Below are 18,795 nucleotides of genomic sequence, written 5' to 3'. Positions count from 1 at the left end.
GAAATAATCTTGTCTCTGTCAATAGCTTTTCTATGTTTATACTGTATAATGTAGAACCATTTGCATAACTTGTTGAGTCTGTGTACTGGCCACGCCCACCCAGTGGATGAGTGGTTTTACCAGACTGCCGTGTGACACGTTCATGCCATGATGTGCATTGACAAAGCATAGACATTATGGCATCATAACAACAATATTATATTCTTCGGCTATTTTTGCAATAACATGAAAATGTATGGAGCCAACTCAAGAGTGGACCTTTTCTCTCTATCCGTCATACAAGCCCATCTGTCCGTCATTTGATATGGAACTAGCTGTCAAGTGGAATCACGCGAGATTTAACCGAGATTTCGAGGTTCGCGAGAAAGTCACTTGGCAGTCAGCTTCCTTCTCTTGTTTTTAATCACTCATCATGCATAGAGCGGTTTGTCTAACGATATTGCTTTCGTCCAGGGAACGACGTTAATAACTATAATCAGCGTTACAGGATATATTTAATGGTTCTGTTTAACAGTCCGGGATATTCGGAATCTATCTGCAACCTGTCAGCTAACGTTAGGCCACCTACATCTAGCTTCGACAGCTAGCCAACTAGCCAGCTAGCCGTACACAGGTGACTTGTCTTAAAAGTGGCCTCTCCCATTTCTTATTGGTGTCTACCCAGGCAGTAATTCTTGAATTTGCAACGAGGATTCTTGGGATGTATGCCACGGAACCTGTATATGTTCCACTCTCCGTGTAACGTGACTAGTTTCGTATGATTGTGTTCTTTCAATCTCAAATCTAGCTAGCTGACGTTTACTCCCATCGCAGCGATTATTGAGTTAGGGCCTTTTGCATGTAGCCTTCTAGTCTAGCTACCCATAACGTTACTCAATGGCGTCGGATACAAGTGACACAGAAGAATTCTATGATGCTGCGGAAGATGTACATTTTACCCCCTCTCCAAATATGTAAGTATGCCCAAAAAGTTCCTCTCCGTTTGATAACTATTGTTTTGGTGTTGATGTTTCATTGTTGTTATTGTGACCAAATGTATCCATACCCTAACTAGAAATCCACTTGGGTTACATGTTGTTACGCTTTGCCTCGGAGGGTCCGCTAATTTGCCTGTGCATTATTTCTGACGTCACATTGTCTTGAAGTAGCCTACATAAAAGGCGTAGGCTATGCTGTAATAAGATCTTAATCTTGCTAAATGATTTACTGAAAATTTCTTGAAAATTAGTCTATCCCCAGTCTCAGACATTCGAAGTCCACTGTCATTTTGTTGACATGTTTAGATGTTATCTACATTTGCTGTTGCAGAGGCAGACTCCTGACACTGGTAAAATCCCTCTCTTAGATGTTGGCCTATCAACTATTTGGGGATATTTTGGAACAGTCTGACCATTTGTTAACTAACTCTACTATTCCTGTGTGGAAATCTTGGCCTTGAAATGATCTGGTATTTGGGTGTTTGTTTTCACAATACCGTCAGGTCAAAACAGGATGGAAAGCGAAAACAAATCTCTCTCTCTCTCCGGTTGTACACACACACACACACACACACACACACACACACACACACACACACACCTTTCCATCTATACCTTACCTTACCTCAAGGGTTTTCCACCTATAATCCTTTTGGAGCTTGGAGCTCTGTTTGGGTCCTTGGGCATAACTAAGTTGCCTTGATGTCAGATATTCCCTGCTAATGTGCACACTTCATTTTAGCTGTGACAGTAAGAGAATTTGGCCAAGCGAAGTGTCTTTCTCCACATCCTCATAAGCGGAGCGTGTTGCCATGCTCTTGGCATAGACAATGGAGACAGATGGCATGAAAGACGAAGAGACAGAATTAGTGATGGCATGGAAATTTGCTATATATGGTTTGATGTCACAGATTAGCCTTGATACTTTGCAGTCTTATTTGTTTGGTTTTGCTAAAGATACAATAGACAGCTCTTCACCAGCAGGAAACCTGAAGCCCATGTTAAGTAACGATTTCCCATCAGAAATCACAAGCAAAAAAAAAAAAAACCCACCACTTTAGTTTGACAACAGCCTAGGCTTACAGCATCTTGAGGAAAAGGAAAAAAAAAAAAACAACCCGGGGGGTGAAAATGATCTGATGGCCCAGCCTAATATCTAGGTTGTTTCTTATAGCCTAATATTTCGGTTGTTTCTATCTAACATGCACACATGCTTGCCTTTGTCTGAGAGTATGCAGATGAAGATGGAATGGAGACATCCTCGAAGATCATATACTATAGAAATAAATGCATGGGCTGGCTTACTAGTTATCCATTGCCATATTTTGTTTCTGTTTACTCAGTGTGGGGGTTTTAGGGGAGCCACAAGCATAGGCCTGTTGGCCTGTTGACCACATAGCATAGGCCTGTTGACCACAACTTTGCTTTAAATGAAATTAAGTGGTGTGAAGTGTATAGTTTAAAATGTTATTTATTCCCACCTTGTCATTTGTTCAGATACCGTAACATTCCCTGTCATTGTTTTGTTTTTTGTCTTACAGTTCACCTGCAAAGTTTGTCCTTCCCACTCCTCAGGTAAGATCAACAGCACTTCCCCAAAGCACCACATTGACCTCACTGTGCCCTCTATTTATGGTGTTAGAAGATATTGTTTTCTCTGTGAAGAGTGTATCCTTGCCTGGGGCAAAAAACATCTCCCTGTGTGTTCACGAGAGGTGACACAGCTTGGGGTCAGAAATGAAGGGCAGTCAGCCGGTATGTCTGAGTGCCAAGGCCCCTGTTGGTTTTTAGTTTAATTATTAGTCTGACGCGGGACAGCCAGACCCAAAGCAGGCAACAGGGAGAAGAAGAAGAAGAAGGAGGAGGAAGGAAACAAGGACAGAGTGAAAGTTGACCACCTTGAAGAGCCTGTACTTTCCCCCTCTGGCTAATAGACACAGTGTGCTTTGTTGCTTTATGTGCGGCTCGGTTTTAAATGTTGATGTTTTTGTCATGTTTCTGTTTCATGATACACCTCTGCATTTTATGTTGAGTATCCTGTATATGTGTATGTTGTCAGCAAAAAAAGATGGCCAGATCAGCGTATTTTATAAAAGAGAGAAAAAGGGAAAGAAGGACACAGCTTCTCGGTCGGTCAAAGTTCTAAACCAAGACTCTCTCACTCTATATAACTCCTCCTGAAATCTTTATTAGATCACAACTCCACAATATTCTACTGTCAATCCTCAGTCTCCTTCAAGGCTTCAACCAAAATAAACTAGATTAGAACATTAGCACACCTTATCAGGTGTCATGCTGTTATGAGTGCTATGTACACTAAACTCAAACTAATGAACCTGAGACACTCTGTCAAAATTATGTTTTCTAACAGGCTTGCTTTGGCTGAGGCCTTCACAGGGGCTTCAGAACTGTTAGATATTTGCGTGAGTTTTGCACTGAGTAACGTGTGTGTGTGTGTGTGTGTGTGTGTGTGTGTGGCTTGGGTTTGGTTCTAGGGTGCTAAGGAAAACCTAGTCCAGGAAGTGGCAGTAGGATTAGCCATACCAGAGTCCCGTAATGATGACTCCTTAAAGGTGGGTGTTTTGGAATATACTGTGTTATATGAACTGCCATGCTACTGTCAGTGCCATTACTACAAAAGAGAAAGCATAACCATGTGGAATGTCTGTCAGTAGGCAGTTCATTTGAAACGGTAATAATGAATTTGCACGTATACAAACAGGAAATCTAGCTGTAGACCAGTATGAAGATGCACAACAACCAATCCCTATTTCTGTCTCCGTGTCCTCATTTTCTGTCTTCATATTCTGACAGTTTCCTGTCTCTGTGTTGGCATCACATCTCTCTATTTTAAGTCTCCCTTTCAGCGTGAATTGTCCTGTCTGTTTGGTCTCCCTGTGTTTATGTTGCCCCTACTCTGTACTTAAGGATGCAACAGAGCTGTCAATGCCTATAATTACTTTTCCTTTCACAGAAATGTCAGGTATAGGTCAGCTTTAGAAGCATACTGTTCATTACAAATTCATACTATTCAACTCACTATTTCATTAGGATTTAGGAGAACGAGCAGGGAAGATATATTGCTGTAGTAGTTTTAAGTGACTCAAGAGTGAGACAAGCAAGGAAGTTAGAAAGTAGTTAGTGAGGGGGTCTGCTCTATGAGAAAGTTAGTCAACTTCACCTTTGCAGTCAAAGTCCACATGTCTGGGACTATTGCAAGGCTCCGCATAGTAAGCATAGCAGGTCATATTGACTTAAGGTTGCCTTAACTCATGGCAACACAGGATACATTTTCATGTTAAATTGCCCCCCCCCCCCCTTAGAATTTTTTACTCTCTGTTTCCCTTATCTCTGTGTCCATCTTGCTGTTAGGAGAAGCTGGAAACAGACAACTGTCTGAACATAACTTATTGCTTTAGTCTGAGCCCTAGTACACACACACACACACACACACACACACACACACGCTCAGTTTTTATTCATCCAGAGTGTTTTTCGTATGGCTTCCAACCCAACTCGTTCTTTTTGTTTCTCATTGTGTCTGTTGGCCTGCGTTCCAACCTCCCTCTGTCAATAAGCAAGGACTTAAATACCCAGGGGAGGACAGGTCATCATAATGCATTTGGTTTCACCTCACTAGTTACATGGCTTAATGACACCGCAGCAGAAACATAACACTTATAACACACAAAGCCACACTTGGCTCCCATATCTCTGTTAACATTTGTTTAAACCTTACACTCTTTGTCTCGGTGTCTATCTCCCTTTCTCTTCTGGCAGATCATTGACAGCATTATTGAGGAGAGCCAAAAGGACAACGGAGGGGATGAGGGTCTGCTCCAAGGGGATCAGGGGGAGAGGAGGACGGAGGAGAGGTCAGGAGCCGAAGAGCAGGCAGCATCAGCAGCCAGTGGGTCCAATGAGACGCCTGAAGTCCTCTCAAGGATGGGTCTAGCGTCTGGAGGCGGCCAATCAGAACAGGAGGCGAGGGTGGTGGAGCAAGAACAGGACGTGAGCGCACAGGAAGATGCTGCACCGGCAGTTGCGGAGGCTCTGGGTGCGTCCGTGTCCGCAGGTGCATCGGCGACTCAAGAGCAGGCCCCTGCCCCGACGCCGCCCCCTCCGGACATCACCAGTGCCCTCGGTGGCCGGGCCGCCATGGCCGAGCTTTCGTGTGGCGGGGACGCCGAGATGGAGCCCAGACCGGCCGACATCCTGGAACAGGTTCCCCTCACAGACACCATGGCTACGGACCAGGATCCCGGAGGGCCCTCCAAACCCCCCCGGCAGTTCACAGTGGAGCCCGACATCGTGGCCAGCACCAAGAAGGCACCACCGTCCAGACCGCCTCCTCCGAGTGGAGCGCCGCCCCCTCGACCGCCCCCACCCTCGCGCCCCACCCTCCTGCCCAGTAAGAAGTCCCAGGAGTCCATGCGGCCCACTGCGTTAGCAGGTAAGACAACAGTGTTCGGACGGTCCTCACATATGCTCCAGTCTCACACTGGCCCACTGAGAGTCACAAACCGGGCTAAGAAAAAGCCCCTTGCACACTTTTGGTCAGGGTTACTAAATGTAAGCAAGCCGTGAGTCAAACAACAAGCCCTCTGTATGCAAGGTTGAGCCAGTTGTTGGATTTGCTGGCTGAGTACACCCTGTTCTTCCCTTTGGCCAGCAGGGATTTTCCTGCTTCTGCAAACAGCTAGCATGAAATATGCTTTAACACAGTTCAGTTTTGTTTCAGCTCCTAGTATTGTGAAAAAATCCTAAAGCCATGAGGAAAATTAGCCAGTTGGCATCAGATTTATCCAGTTAGACGGTCCACTTTGGTATTGTGGACTTGGCCTCCTAAAGGTGTCCAAAAAATCCTCCCACCAGAATACCAGAATTATACCAGAATTCTGTAATCGAATGAACCTATTATTTCTCATTGCTGAGGCAAATTTATGGCTGGTACATGTTCACCTGTTGGGGACCTCAGGTAATTAAGCGACATGCCGGCACAATTCTCGCACTCCCACCTACACACACACACACACACACACACTTACTCACACACAAATGAAGTGAGGCGACAGCTTTTTCACGAAACATATCGGAACATAATGTTCCCTAATTAGCGTTATTGGCTGTTTGGCGACGTCATTAATTATGCATTGTGCTGACATTTATGAGGGGACTGAGTGTTCCTAATTAGAGCGGCACGTCAATTTTGGAGACAAAAACGTGGGGAACGAGGGCAGATCATTAGTGCAATCTCTACATGGGCTGTGAGTGCGGGCCAGACTTGGAGAAGTTGGGCAGGAGGGAGGGACTGCTGTGTCATTTGTCAACACCAGTTTGTGTTGCACTAATAAGATCTGAACTGTTATTGATTTGTGATGGCTTCAGCCAAATTTGGGTAGCGCAATGCCGTGGGAATTAGCATCATGATGGATTGCTGTTGTTCAACGGCTGTAGAATCTCAACCCATTATTCTCACAAGAACGCACAGGTTTTGTGGATGAAGAGTCATGAGGATGATGTGGATGAAGAGTCCTGATGAGTGTGATGTGTTCTGATCAGAGCTCTGGTTCTGATGTGCGTGATCTGTCGTGTGATTGGCTGCTGAGTTCAACGGCGCTTTCTCTGCTTGGTCAGTTTCCGCAGAGCCGGACGAAGAGCCCTGTGGCCTGGTGTCTCCCAGCTCGACGGTACGCTCCCTCACCAAAGAGCTGCAGCACTCCCTGGACCTCGCTAGCGCCACCAGTGGGGAGAAACTCGTCACCGCACAGGTTTGTGTGTGTGAGTGAGTGACAATCATGCAACCAGGAAGGGCTAAGATGCTTTATAATGACACGGAACAGTTCTGTCCACACCAGGAATACAGTGACCCTGAAGTAATTGAGTTGGGATGACATATGGCATGACTATGGTCAAAGGGGGATAATCATCCACTTAAGATTTGAAATATCAATTTATGTGTGTGTGTGTGTGTGTTTGTGTTTTCAGGAGAATGGCGAGCAAGACTCTTGTGCCAGTGGTAGTGAAACACCTGGACCACAAAGACCGCGCTCCAACTCGGGACGAGAACTCACTGATGAGGTGTGTGTGTGTGTGTGTGTGTGTGTGTGTGTGTGTGTGTGTGTGTGGAAGGTCATCATGATAGCTGTTTTTTTCCCCATTCCTTTTCCTGCTGAGGATAGAACTGCTTTTGCACTAAAGCATGTGGTTGTTGATGGGCTACTGAAGCTCTCTGACAAGGTGTGTGTCTGTGACAGGAAATTCTGGCGAGTGTGATGATAAAGAACCTGGACACCGGTGAGGAGATTCCTCTGATCCAGGCTGAGGAGAAGCTGCCCACTGGTATCAACCCCCTCACCCTGCACATCATGAGGAGGACCAAAGAGTACATCACGTAAGTGCATCATGGGAGCTATCCACAGAACTATCCACTGGACTACATTACCCATAATGCTAGACGATGCAACCTTTTACACCACACAGCTGTGTACATTACATCTGATAATAATACAATTATGCATTTTTGTTTTGTATCACAGCCATGGTTTACCAGAATTCTAATAAAGTCAGTTGGTTATATTTTCACCAATGAAAGTCAGTTCCTAAAAGCTCAAATACTATGTTCACTGTCTTAAGCGTGTGTACTAGACCCATGTCATAAACCTGTGTACTCCCATTTCTCATCAGCTCTCTTTAATTACTGAATCACCCTTTTAACTGGGTCTTGATTTTCATGGCCACTGTTTCAGTCTAGTCCAATTCTCCGGGGCTTGAGCAAAGACTGGGTTGAGTTAATCCACTTTTCCACAGTCTGATGTGGCTCAGCTCACAGAAACACACACACACACACACACACACACACACACACACACACACACCTTGGGCTCTCGCGGCTGTGGGCCCTGAGCTGTCAGTCTCATGTTTTCCCTCAGGAATGACGCAGCGCAGTCGGACGATGATGACAAGTCCTCGGCCCCCCTCACAGACACAGATGGAGGAAAGTTGAAGCAGAAGACGTGAGTGCTGCAAAGGCTTGTGTGTGTGTGTGTGTGTGTGTGTGTGTGTGTGTGTGTGTGTGTGCGCGCGCGCTACTGCTCCTCTGTTGGTCCCTTCTCAATTCCCCGTCATTTAAGTGAAGGTCTTGGAGACACGGAGGTCCTATGCGCATGTCTAAGCTCAATCACGGATGAAATTCATGCAGTCATGCTACTGTAAGCTCTCACCGGCTAAGAGTGTCTGTGAAATCTGTGACAACAATGACAGGTCTTATTCGTTGAGGGAGAAAGGAAAGAGGGCTTGGCTCTGCTTGTGTTTTTCTGAGTCAGCTGCCTGACATTAGATGTCATCTATGTTTTTTTTTATCTCAGGATGTTACTTTAAAAAACTGTTTGAAATGGTCTGCTTGGTATTATTGTCTTTGAATTTGAGCGTTCTAAGAGGAGGTGTACAATAGTATTAGTATTGGCCTGTGTATAGGTAATTGTGTTAGTCAGCGTATGAGTGTGTTGCCTTTGGTGTTTCTTGCTGTGCGTGCATTTGATTTTGTGTGTGTGTGTGTGTTTGTGTGTGTGTGTGTGTGTGTGTGACACACCCTGCAGCACGCAGCTGAAGAAGTTCCTTGGCAAGTCGGTGAAGCGGGCGAAGCACCTGGCCGAGGAGTACGGCGAGAAGGCGGTGAACAAGGTGAAGAGCGTGCGGGACGAGGTCTTCCACACGGACCAGGATGACCCGTCCTCCAGCGATGACGAGGGCATGCCCTACACGCGGCCTGTCAAGTTCAAGGCTGCGCACAGCTTCAAGGGGCCCTTCGACTTCGACCAGATCAAAGTGGTCCAGGACCTCAGTGGAGAGCACATGGTGAGAGGGGGGGGGGGGGGGGGGATGGAGAGGGGGACAAAACAAGGAAGGATGTAGGAACTGGTCGAGTAGCTGTTAAGTGTATACATTTATTGTGTGTGTGTGTGTGTGTGTGTGTGTATTTACCTTGTACATTCTTCTGTCAGGAAACACAATTGTGCTAGCTTTAAGAGCCTTTTGTGTTCATGTTCTCGTGTGAGTAAATGTATATGAGTGTGTGTGTGTGTGTGTGTGTGTGTGTGTGTGTGTCTGGGTGTGATGGAGAGTAGTAAAAGCCTCGTTCTCTTCTCCACAGGGAGCTGTGTGGACGATGAAGTTTTCCCACTGTGGCCGGTTGCTGGCCACTGCAGGGCAGGACAACATGGTCAGGATCTGGGTTCTCAAGAACGCCTTTGACTTCTTCAACAACATGAGGATCAAATACAACACAGAGGGTAATGTCCAACAGACGCACAAATAGACACTCGCACTAAGGCATGAGGTGTATACACACACACACACACACACACACACACACACACACACACACACACACACACACACACACACACACACACACAGTATGTGGACAACCAAAATGGTAACCTACACTGCTAGCTCTGTGCCAGAGGTCTAACTAATTAATCATCACTGCCTCATAATGAATAAAGAATCGTCTAATTAGACCTCGTTGATATCAGTCACACACACACACACACACGCACACACACATTTTCTGTATCTGATTTATTTAGGATTACATTGATACTATATGAGGACAAAGTGTAGTGACATGCATGTGCTTTAGCATTAAGCCACTGAAGCCGTGGTTTTAATGATTTAAGTATGTCTTAGCCACAGCTTAATGGCATTACTATCTTCTCCAGTGTTCAACATAAGCCACTTTAGCAAGCTCTCTTACATGAGCTTTAAGGAATGGCACTGCTTTTACTGATGGAACTAATGGAAAAACTTCTAAAGGACGTCATGTCTTTCATACTTTGTTTGATTGTAATTAGTGTGTGTGTGTGTGTGTGGTCGTTTGTGTATGTGTGTGAGGGTGTTCACATGTATGTTTGTGTATGCATTCCTGGTACAGTTTTTTGGACTATAAATTCTGCACATTCCACTGGCTTCGTAATCTGGCTAAAATATCCACTGTGTCACCTCATGCACAAACATGCTGAACGTGCTCTCTCTGAACTGACCCAAGCCATCACCTCATGCACAAACATGTGGAACGTGCTCTCTCTGAACTGACCCAAGCCATTACCCGTATGCCTGTTGCCCTTGACCGATGTTGGCAAGGGAAGTGTGTCAGGGGACCACTTGCAAGTGTGTCCAGTGCAAACACCCTGTGTACGTCTTCTTGTGTGAGTAGTCTCATAGCTGAAGAAGTGACTTTCAGAGTACAAACACATCTAAATTACATGTAAACACTATTATAGTGGCAACAATAACAATTTGAGCTGTCTTCCCACGGGTCATGGAATATCTGGAATATCATGGAATTTTGATAAAGTCTATTCCACACATAGCCTGGGTTTTCCAATGCTGCCTTACCGCGCACGATTTTATTCACGCTGCTAGGCAGCCTGGATTCTATGGACTTCGTTTTCACCTCAATGAAGAAACCAATCACAAAACGGAGGAAGGGCAGCAAGACGATGACGACACACCGAAGCCGTTATGAGCTACGTACATTTGATACGCATTTGATAGACATTCGTAGCGCCCAATAAACGGCTCTGGGCATTCGTAAACCACGTTTCAAATACGAGAAAATGAATGTTTAGTTCCCACACCCCATCTCAATGAGATGGGGTTTGGCGTTAGCCAGGCTATTCCAGACATTGGAAGTCAGGGAATTTTATCATGTTGTATACGTGATGCGCTAGTACGCGGCTGCTCTGAAATCTTTGGTCAGTATATTGTACCATTCACTATGAGTGTTTGAAATTCAGTTTTTTGTCAGGGAAAGTCAGGGAAAAGTTATGGAATTTTACATTTGACTTAGAGTGGGAACCCTGTGTCTTGCTGACACCCGTCCTTAATGTAATTTCCCGCCTGTTAACCAAAGCATTAATTTTGCAAAATGTCTTCAGCTTTGAGGTTAATACACAGGGGCTATACATGGCAATGCATTTCTTTTCTTCATTCTTCTTTATGAATAAAGCATGATCTGATTCGGATTCATTGGGCTATTGGGCTCTGTGGTTAATACATAGATGTTTTTATGTTTTGTTTTAATTAGCATAAAACACTGTCTTGCAGTTTATACACTATGTGGTTAATACACTTGAAATTACTGCAGTTTGACAAAAAGGACCAGTTTCCTTTGCCGTCTTAAAATTTGATTTGCCATTATATGGTTGAGCTTTGCTTTCACAAAGTATTTTATTGGCTTAGATCATCTCAGATTTACTAAATACACTGATCGCTTCCACTCCCGCTAATATTTTGCTCAGATGCATATTCTAATATACCAGACATACATTGTGATATATGGACCCGGTGGCATATTCCAATGTGTCTAGAGACTTTCTAATGAGGAGACACAGCACTCAAAAAATCATCCATCGAAATGCATGGGGTTAGTTTGTAACGCCAATATGGCCGTTGTCTACACATATCCCACCCCTTCCTTGCCAAAACGTCAACATGTGTATACATTGAGCCAATTATGTGCTTTGTTGTGCAGTCATCGTGCCAATCATGTGTTGTGAACGCCGCTGAAGCACGTTTGGTGTCGTGAAGCCTTGCGCACGCGCATTTCTGCCGAATAGGATGCCCTATGAGTGCAATATGGCCACTGAGTGGAGGGACTTGCCTAAAAGGACTTTGGTCTAGCTCTGAGACTACTGTGTGCACAAACAAATGGCTGTGCTCTCCCCTGATCTCTGGCTGGGTGCCACCTTCCATTCTTTCATCCATCTTTTCTTTCTCTCTCTCTCTCTTTCTCTCTCTCCCCCCCTCAAGGTCGCGTGTCTCCTTCTCCGTCCCAGGAGAGTCTGTGTTCCTCCAAGTCTGACACCGAGGGAGCAGTAAGTCTCTTCCGAAATCTCCAGCGTAAACAAGTCCCAGCTTTTATGTGTGGGCACGCCTGGCTCACCTCAACATGAGGGCACTTGCTCAAGTGCTTTGTTTGCTGTCAGGTGGAGTTTATGGGGCAGGTTTGGTCGTGCAGCAGGAAAGAAAAAAAATAGAATCAAATCTAGAAAAGAAAAGAAACTATTGTCCTTCCTCAGATCAAGTCTGCAGCACTGTCACTACTCCACTGTCTAGTTCTAGTAATGCTTCTTCTTTTCTTTTGGCCATTGTCCCTTGGCCATTACTGAATGAAGACTACCAATGGTGCTAGCAATGGTACATAATTACACTGGTATTAGCAATGCATGGGGATCTCTCTCTATTCAATGGTCTATAAAGTTGCCAGAAATGGTAAATATTATTATTATTTTTATTATTATTATTATTGAGTGAAGGTCAATAGGACACTGAGTGCAGAAGAAGGAAGAGCTGTGTGAATACAGTAATGTAATGTTTGCTTGGTTGAACACCTTCCTGAATCTTCACTGTTGTTTTACAGATGGGCAGTGGGGTTTCAGAGGACCCCGACATGGAGGACAGGAACGCCCCCTTCCGGCAAGTTCCGTTCTGCAAATACAAAGGACACACAGCCGACCTGCTGGACCTGTCTTGGTCAAAGGTCAGTGAGGACTTCTATGTTGGCCCGTCAGAGTGTTGACAAATAAGGTTACTATGGCACTAAGGCGGGTTGGAACATTCATCTCAACTTGTTTACGTTCCACCCTCTCTCAGCTTGAAGGCATCTCACGTCAACACGTATGCTATCTCTCCTTCATCAAATCACTTACTGGGTGTTGGTTCTTACAGTACAAAGGCTTGTTGCATTTATATTCAGCAGATATGTTTAATACAGAGTTGTTCTCCCCACAGTGAGGGAGTAGAGTGACACACAAACAGACAAAAGTTAGGAGGAAAAACTGTCAACAAGAAAATAGAGAATAACTGTCAACAAGAGAATAGAGGCACTGGGATGACAAATGCATATTAGGTGCACACTACACAGGTGAGATTGTCACTGTCCAAACACCTCCTGTCATGATGTCAGTGTCTCACAGGTGCATCCTAGCTGATTTACCAACCCAACAGATGGGAAATAATAACCCTGCTTGTGTGTGGACATGCCATGGCATGACAGAACACCATTATAGGCCACAACAATGGGAACATGTAGCCCCGAAGGCTGTTTCTGGTAGAAGCCCCTTGCTGCCCCAGCTGAAAAGGCCATCTCCTGAAAATGCCCTGCCTGCCTCTGAGCTGGTCCTTATCGGCCATAAAGCTAGAGCTCCTGTCTGTGTGTATCGTCCCTCCGGGCCCCACTTGAGAGTCCGTCTCCTGTCTCTGCCTCTGACACAGAACTACTTCCTGCTGTCGTCGTCCATGGATAAGACAGTGCGTCTGTGGCACATATCCAGACGGGAGTGCCTCTGCTGCTTTCAGCACATAGACTTTGTCACAGCTATCGCATTTCACCCCAGGGTGAGTGTCAACATTCACTATTCACTGTGTGTGTGTGTGTGTGTGTGTGTGTGTGTGTGTGTGTGTGTGTGTGTGTGTGTGTGTGTGTGTGTGTGCACTTTCTTTTTGTCTCTTTCATTTTACGTCTCTCAGTGGACTGCAGACTGAGTATTCATGCAACTGTACTTGGCTGTGTTTTGTGTGTGTTGAATTACAATTGAATCGTCCCCTCTCGCTGTCTCGCTCTTCCTCTGTTCCTCTGTGTCCTCCTTTTTCCAGGATGACCGATACTTCCTGAGTGGCTCTCTAGACGGTAAGCTGCGGCTGTGGAATATTCCGGATAAGAAGGTGGCTCTGTGGAATGAGGTGGACGGCCAGACCAGACTCATCACCGCAGCCAACTTCTGCCAGAATGGCAAATACGCTGTCATCGGCACCTATGATGGCCGCTGCATCTTCTATGACACAGAGGTGTGTGTGTGTGTATGTTTAGATGACTGTGTGTGTGTGTGTGTGTGTGTGTGTGTGTGTGTGTGTGTGTGTGTTTCTGTATCAAAAATCCCAAATCTATTCACGATCCCAGGAGTGTGATGAAAACCACCCCTCTCACCTGGCCTTTTGTTTGGGTGAAACTGACTGGCGGAGACCCAAATTGCCACTCAATGCTGTCTTTGTGCCCTTGACTGCGCCAGAGGGATGATCTCAGATCAGTCTGCCTGTGTTCAGGCTCCAGTCTCCCTTCAGCGCCATTGTTTTGATGCCTTTGATGAAATGTGCCATTTGCACTGTATGAACGACTCTGAATTGTAGTACAACAGCACTAATGAAGTCACTCAACCAAACAACAGGGAGGGACTGTGGGGAGTCATTCTCTACGTGCAGTGAAATGTTCATCATGATTAGATTTTAATTGAGTTGTTGTACATAGAGGTGTGTGTGTGTCTGTGCGTGCATGCATATGCATGTGTATGTATAATGAGAGATGAGGTGTGTGTGTGTGTGTGTGTACTGATTATTGATTATATTTTGAGAGCAATTACGGGAGTAAGTGTAAGTACTGCTCAGCAGATGGAGCATGAAACTGTAGCCTCTTGTGTCAGAGGGCTCGGTGCTTCTGTGAGCTCATACACATGGGGACGTCTCTATTGCAAACCTATTCAAATTCCTGGAGCAGAGATTACACAAACAAAGCAAGAAGTACCAGTTCAAAGGTCGCGAGCCGCATGCGGCTTTTTGCCTCCTCTTGTGTGACTCACGGCTGCTCAAATATGTTCTCACTTTTCATTGGATTTAAGATTTAAGAAAGATTAAGGGTCTGGCCACAAATAATGTAATGGCCCAACTCGAGGGGCAGCACCAAGCGTGTATTTGAAAATCTCACTTCACGCAATTGGATAAAACTATACGGCCAATGTTTACTGACTAATTCCGGACTTCGACACAATAACACTCATCTGTCGGTCATCTGTTTAGCTCGCCTTTGGCCCGCCTATATCAGATACACCGATGTGATTGGCTCCCAGCGATACAAGTGGCAAAAGTAATGTGCATCATTACTCATTGCCAGAGTGTCTCGCAGAGACAATTTAAATTGTGCTCTTGTGAGAACTCCGGATTTTCCAGGGGTAGATACATCAAAATGCATGCAAATATTAGCTAAGCACAAATCGAGGAACACATGACATTCAAAAAGGATTTGTAGCAAAACATGTTTAAAACCACAGTTACACAACGCCATAAAAAACATGTTTTACATGTTAGTTTGGTACTTGGTATGCCAGACTTAACTGATGCATAAAGCTTCAAACCTGAACATTTCCAGAGTTTTCCAAAAGACACTGACCTTCGCAAGTACAAGGTAAAGGTAGGCTATTTAAACGTCAGTCAGAGAAGCAGACTCGTTTTCTTTCTGTTCATTTTCTTTTCGAAAACTGTAGGCTCTTTTGAGTGGTGGAATTTTTTTTTTTGGCTCTTCATGCTGGACTGATTAGCCACCCCTGTACTAGTTGAATAGAAACACCGTAAACCCTTTTGTAATTGTTTGCTTTGAATGTTACATCTAATGTCTTTTTGCATTCATCACTTGACTCTGTTCGACATTTTTACTATTGATTTATTCTGAATATCTTGTTTTGTGGATTTTGAGTCAAACATGAATACGTGTGTGTGTGTGTGTGTGTGTGTGTGTGTGTGTGTGTGTGTGTGTGTGTGTGTTCCAGCGGCTGAAGTACCACACCCAGATCCATGTGCGCTCCACCAGGGGCAGGAACCGCGTGGGCCGGAAGATCACAGGCATCGAGCCTCTGCCGGGGGAGAACAAGGTACAGCAGTGATGCCAGAACAACTGCCCAATATCTCATCTGTGTGTTTGCGTGTGAATGCTGCTGCTGAATGGGAATTTTTGATAATTGATTTTTGTAATTGCCATCCAGTCACTGTGTCTCCAGTATTTCTTATACAGAGAACTGTCAACTGTCAACAACTATTTTGAATATTATTTGAACAGTCTGCCATATATTAATTAGTATTGTACTATTATCTTTCATTTAAAACAATTCCTCCTCCATAGATCCTGGTGACATCCAATGACTCCCGTATTCGCCTGTATGACTTGAGGGATCTCTCTCTGTCTATGAAGTACAAGGGCTATGTCAACAGCAGCAGCCAGATCAAAGCCAGCTTCAGGTGAGACACACTGCAGTGTGTTGAGTTGGGTTTCTCCAAAAATAGGATAACTGCAGGTGTAACACATGTTAGATATATAGTATTAGTGTCACAGAATTCAGTTTACTTGAAGTGTTACTGTAAGATTTATTCATGAGCAAAGGTCACAAACGTAAACGGAATCAAATTGCAAAGATATACAGTAATGTGTGTTTACAGTAAATGTGTGTGCATATGGGTGAACTGTACGTACGTTCATGTGTCCCTGCAGCCATGATTACTCCTTCATCGTGAGCGGCTCCGAGGATAAGTACGTGTACATCTGGAGCACGTACCACGACCTCAGCAAATTCACCTCAGTCAGGCGTGACCGCAATGACTTCTGGGAAGGCATTAAAGGTAAGAGTTAGGTCAGGAGTGGCATCAGAGTTGGCCAATGTTTGACGTCTGGCTGCCCACCATTGCCCATCTACTCCAACTATTAATCTGTGTAGACATAATTATAAATTAAAATGATAGTGAAATGTTATAAACAGTAAACAATTACTGGCACTGTAGCAAAGGCTGAGAACAGTTACCCCATACATACTCAACTGTAAGGAGACATTACTCCTTTAAAATGGCATGTTAATCAGTAGTAGCCAGTTAGGGCCCCTGTGGAATGCTGATGTGATGGTCATCAGTGTGTTAAATGTTGATAGGTGCCTATTTTTAGCTCTGGTAGTGGTTGAGAGCCCTGACCTCTGCTCACTGTGTTCCGTAGCCCACAATGCCGTGGTGACGTCGGCCATCTTTGCACCCCACCCGGGGCTCATCGTGCCTCAGGAAGCAGGGGGCGCTGAGAAGCCTGACCCTGAGGTCAAGAGCAATGACTCTACCGACTCCGAGACCATTCCCTCAGGTAAGAACACCTCGCATCAGGGGTTGAGCGTGCTGACAATCGAGCTAAAAACCCAGGCTGCTAGTTTTCATGCCAGCACTGTTCTTGAGGCATCGGAGAGGGAGGTAAACAAAAGCTTCTTTACAAGGGCCAAGACCCAGAACTGAGGTCTCTGCTCAGAAATGATACAATTCAGTTTTCAGTGGAGAGTTACTGCTGGGAGGGGTAGCTATACAATGGTACAATTCAGTGTCTGTCTCTCAAAGACATGAGCATAGCTTGTCTTCTGGAGCTCAAAGGGATGAGGTCTTGACCCACAGAAGAAGTCCTTTGAAGTACAGCACTTGGGCCCTAGTGGCAAGAGCACTGAATCCCAGCCACCTTGTCTCTCATCCGTGGAATGTTTCAAAGTAGAAAAAACACACTTGCAAACTTCAGCATACATGACACATTGGATTTTTGCGAACAACATAAAGCATAACTGAGGCATAAAACTATCTGAAGTGTTGAGTTGAATTGAATGAGTTTGTGTAAAGACGGAGATTGCGGCTTTAGGAGACAATGTACTTGTTGTGTGCTCTGCCTCTCCTCTAGACTTCTTGAGTTACCGTGACTGACGGAGCGTGCAGCTTCCTCAGAGGCTCTGTTCCCTTGGCAACACATGGCCATAGCACTGAAAGCTCCAGTCTGCTACTCCGCTGTGCCGGTGTACAGAGAGAGACAGAGACAGAGAGCGACTATTGACTGCTAGTTGACAAGTTATCAGCCATTTTATCAGACAAGTTATCAGCCATTTGTTTTGTCGCCATATGAGCCATGGCTTATATGGAAGCCTGGACTTTCTTGGACTACATACATAAGCTTTGGATATTGGGACTTGCAGAGAGAAAAATCATGCTTCCTTGCTTCAACAGTAATGCTGTCAGCAGACTTTCTTCTCATCAGAGAAAACTCTGGCACCTCTTACCAGTCGGTGACTGTTCTGTTTTATTTTTGTCCTCTGTCTCCTTCAGGAGCTCTGAAAACAGACCACAGTGAAGTACTCCTCTCCGCAGACTTCACCGGCGCCATCAAAGTCTTCATCAACGTCAAGAAGTACTGATCTCTCCTGATGCCTTACAGTCGCTCTCTTCTCCCACTGACTGTCCCGAAGAGACAAACTCCCCAAGAACACGTCAACAGTTGTTTTTCCCCCCAAAACTGGATGGGAGTTCGGTCCACTGTTCCCCTCTAACCACCAATCTCCAGCCAGAGAGTGCTCTGGGGAGGACGGAAGTGACATTCGTAGAAAGCATTCCGCCTCCACGGAGAACAAGGACCCTGACACTACGGGATTACGGACATGCAGAGGAACATGTCAAACATTTCAACAAAACGCCACAACGCCATGCCTTTCATGATATCCTTATCTTTTCCTGTTTGTGTATAACATGAAACTGTGTTCTTAGTTTGGAGAAATCTATTGCTTGAGGAGAGTGAGTGTGAAATGACAGTTCACAGTAGCATATACTGTAGGATGAGACAATGATCCTGGTTAGATGAACCCATTCTCCTGGATGATTGATAACCCTGTAAGACATTAATAATCACTTACAGCATTGTGGTGAATGAGGTGATTTGTCCTCTACGTAAACTGACACACATAAACGATTATTCGCTCTCGCTGCTTTTTTTAATCTTCTTCCGTCTGCCTCATTAATAGTCATGCGATGGCTTTTCAGTGGAACGGTTGTCATCGTACATTTCAAATTTAGGACTAACTCTGATCATTTCCGTTACCTATTCTTATTTGTGTATTTGTCAGTGTTATTTTATGTGTTGTAAAAAAGAACAATAAATTGAACCACTTTTCTAACAGTTTATGACTCATTTAATAAACTATTATGGGTTTAT

General features: G+C 44.9%; 1 protein-coding gene across 1 annotated transcript; it reads left to right on the top strand.

The window, feature by feature from the left end:
- Positions 1-332: 332 nt before the first annotated feature.
- Positions 333-18,759, top strand: wdr44 (WD repeat domain 44). The gene is made up of 19 exons (XM_042093729.1): positions 333-953; positions 2,519-2,552; positions 3,473-3,550; positions 4,758-5,430; positions 6,615-6,748; positions 6,966-7,058; positions 7,235-7,371; positions 7,910-7,993; positions 8,576-8,834; positions 9,130-9,268; positions 11,793-11,857; positions 12,403-12,522; positions 13,257-13,379; positions 13,638-13,829; positions 15,578-15,679; positions 15,928-16,043; positions 16,294-16,421; positions 16,786-16,923; positions 17,916-18,759. The coding sequence occupies exons 1-19, from the start codon at positions 877-879 to the stop codon at positions 18,002-18,004; spliced, it is 2,781 nt and encodes a 926-aa protein (XP_041949663.1). The 5' UTR covers positions 333-876; the 3' UTR covers positions 18,005-18,759.
- The last annotated feature ends 36 nt before the right edge of the window (positions 18,760-18,795 follow it).

Source organism: Alosa sapidissima, chromosome 5 (assembly GCF_018492685.1).
Source record: "Alosa sapidissima isolate fAloSap1 chromosome 5, fAloSap1.pri, whole genome shotgun sequence".
Classification (NCBI taxonomy): Eukaryota; Metazoa; Chordata; class Actinopteri; order Clupeiformes; family Clupeidae; genus Alosa; species Alosa sapidissima.
This window is presented reverse-complemented; position numbering and strand designations above follow the sequence as displayed.

Bases quoted from the DNA above. Each gene is read 5' to 3' on its own strand.
- wdr44 (XM_042093729.1), top strand. From the start codon at position 877: ATGGCGTCGGATACAAGTGACACAGAAGAATTCTATGATGCTGCGGAA. The intron at 6,749-6,965 runs GTTTGTGTGTGT...TTGTGTTTTCAG, and splicing joins AGAAACTCGTCACCGCACAG to GAGAATGGCGAGCAAGACTC. The intron at 13,380-13,637 runs GTGAGTGTCAAC...TCCTTTTTCCAG, and splicing joins CTATCGCATTTCACCCCAGG to GATGACCGATACTTCCTGAG.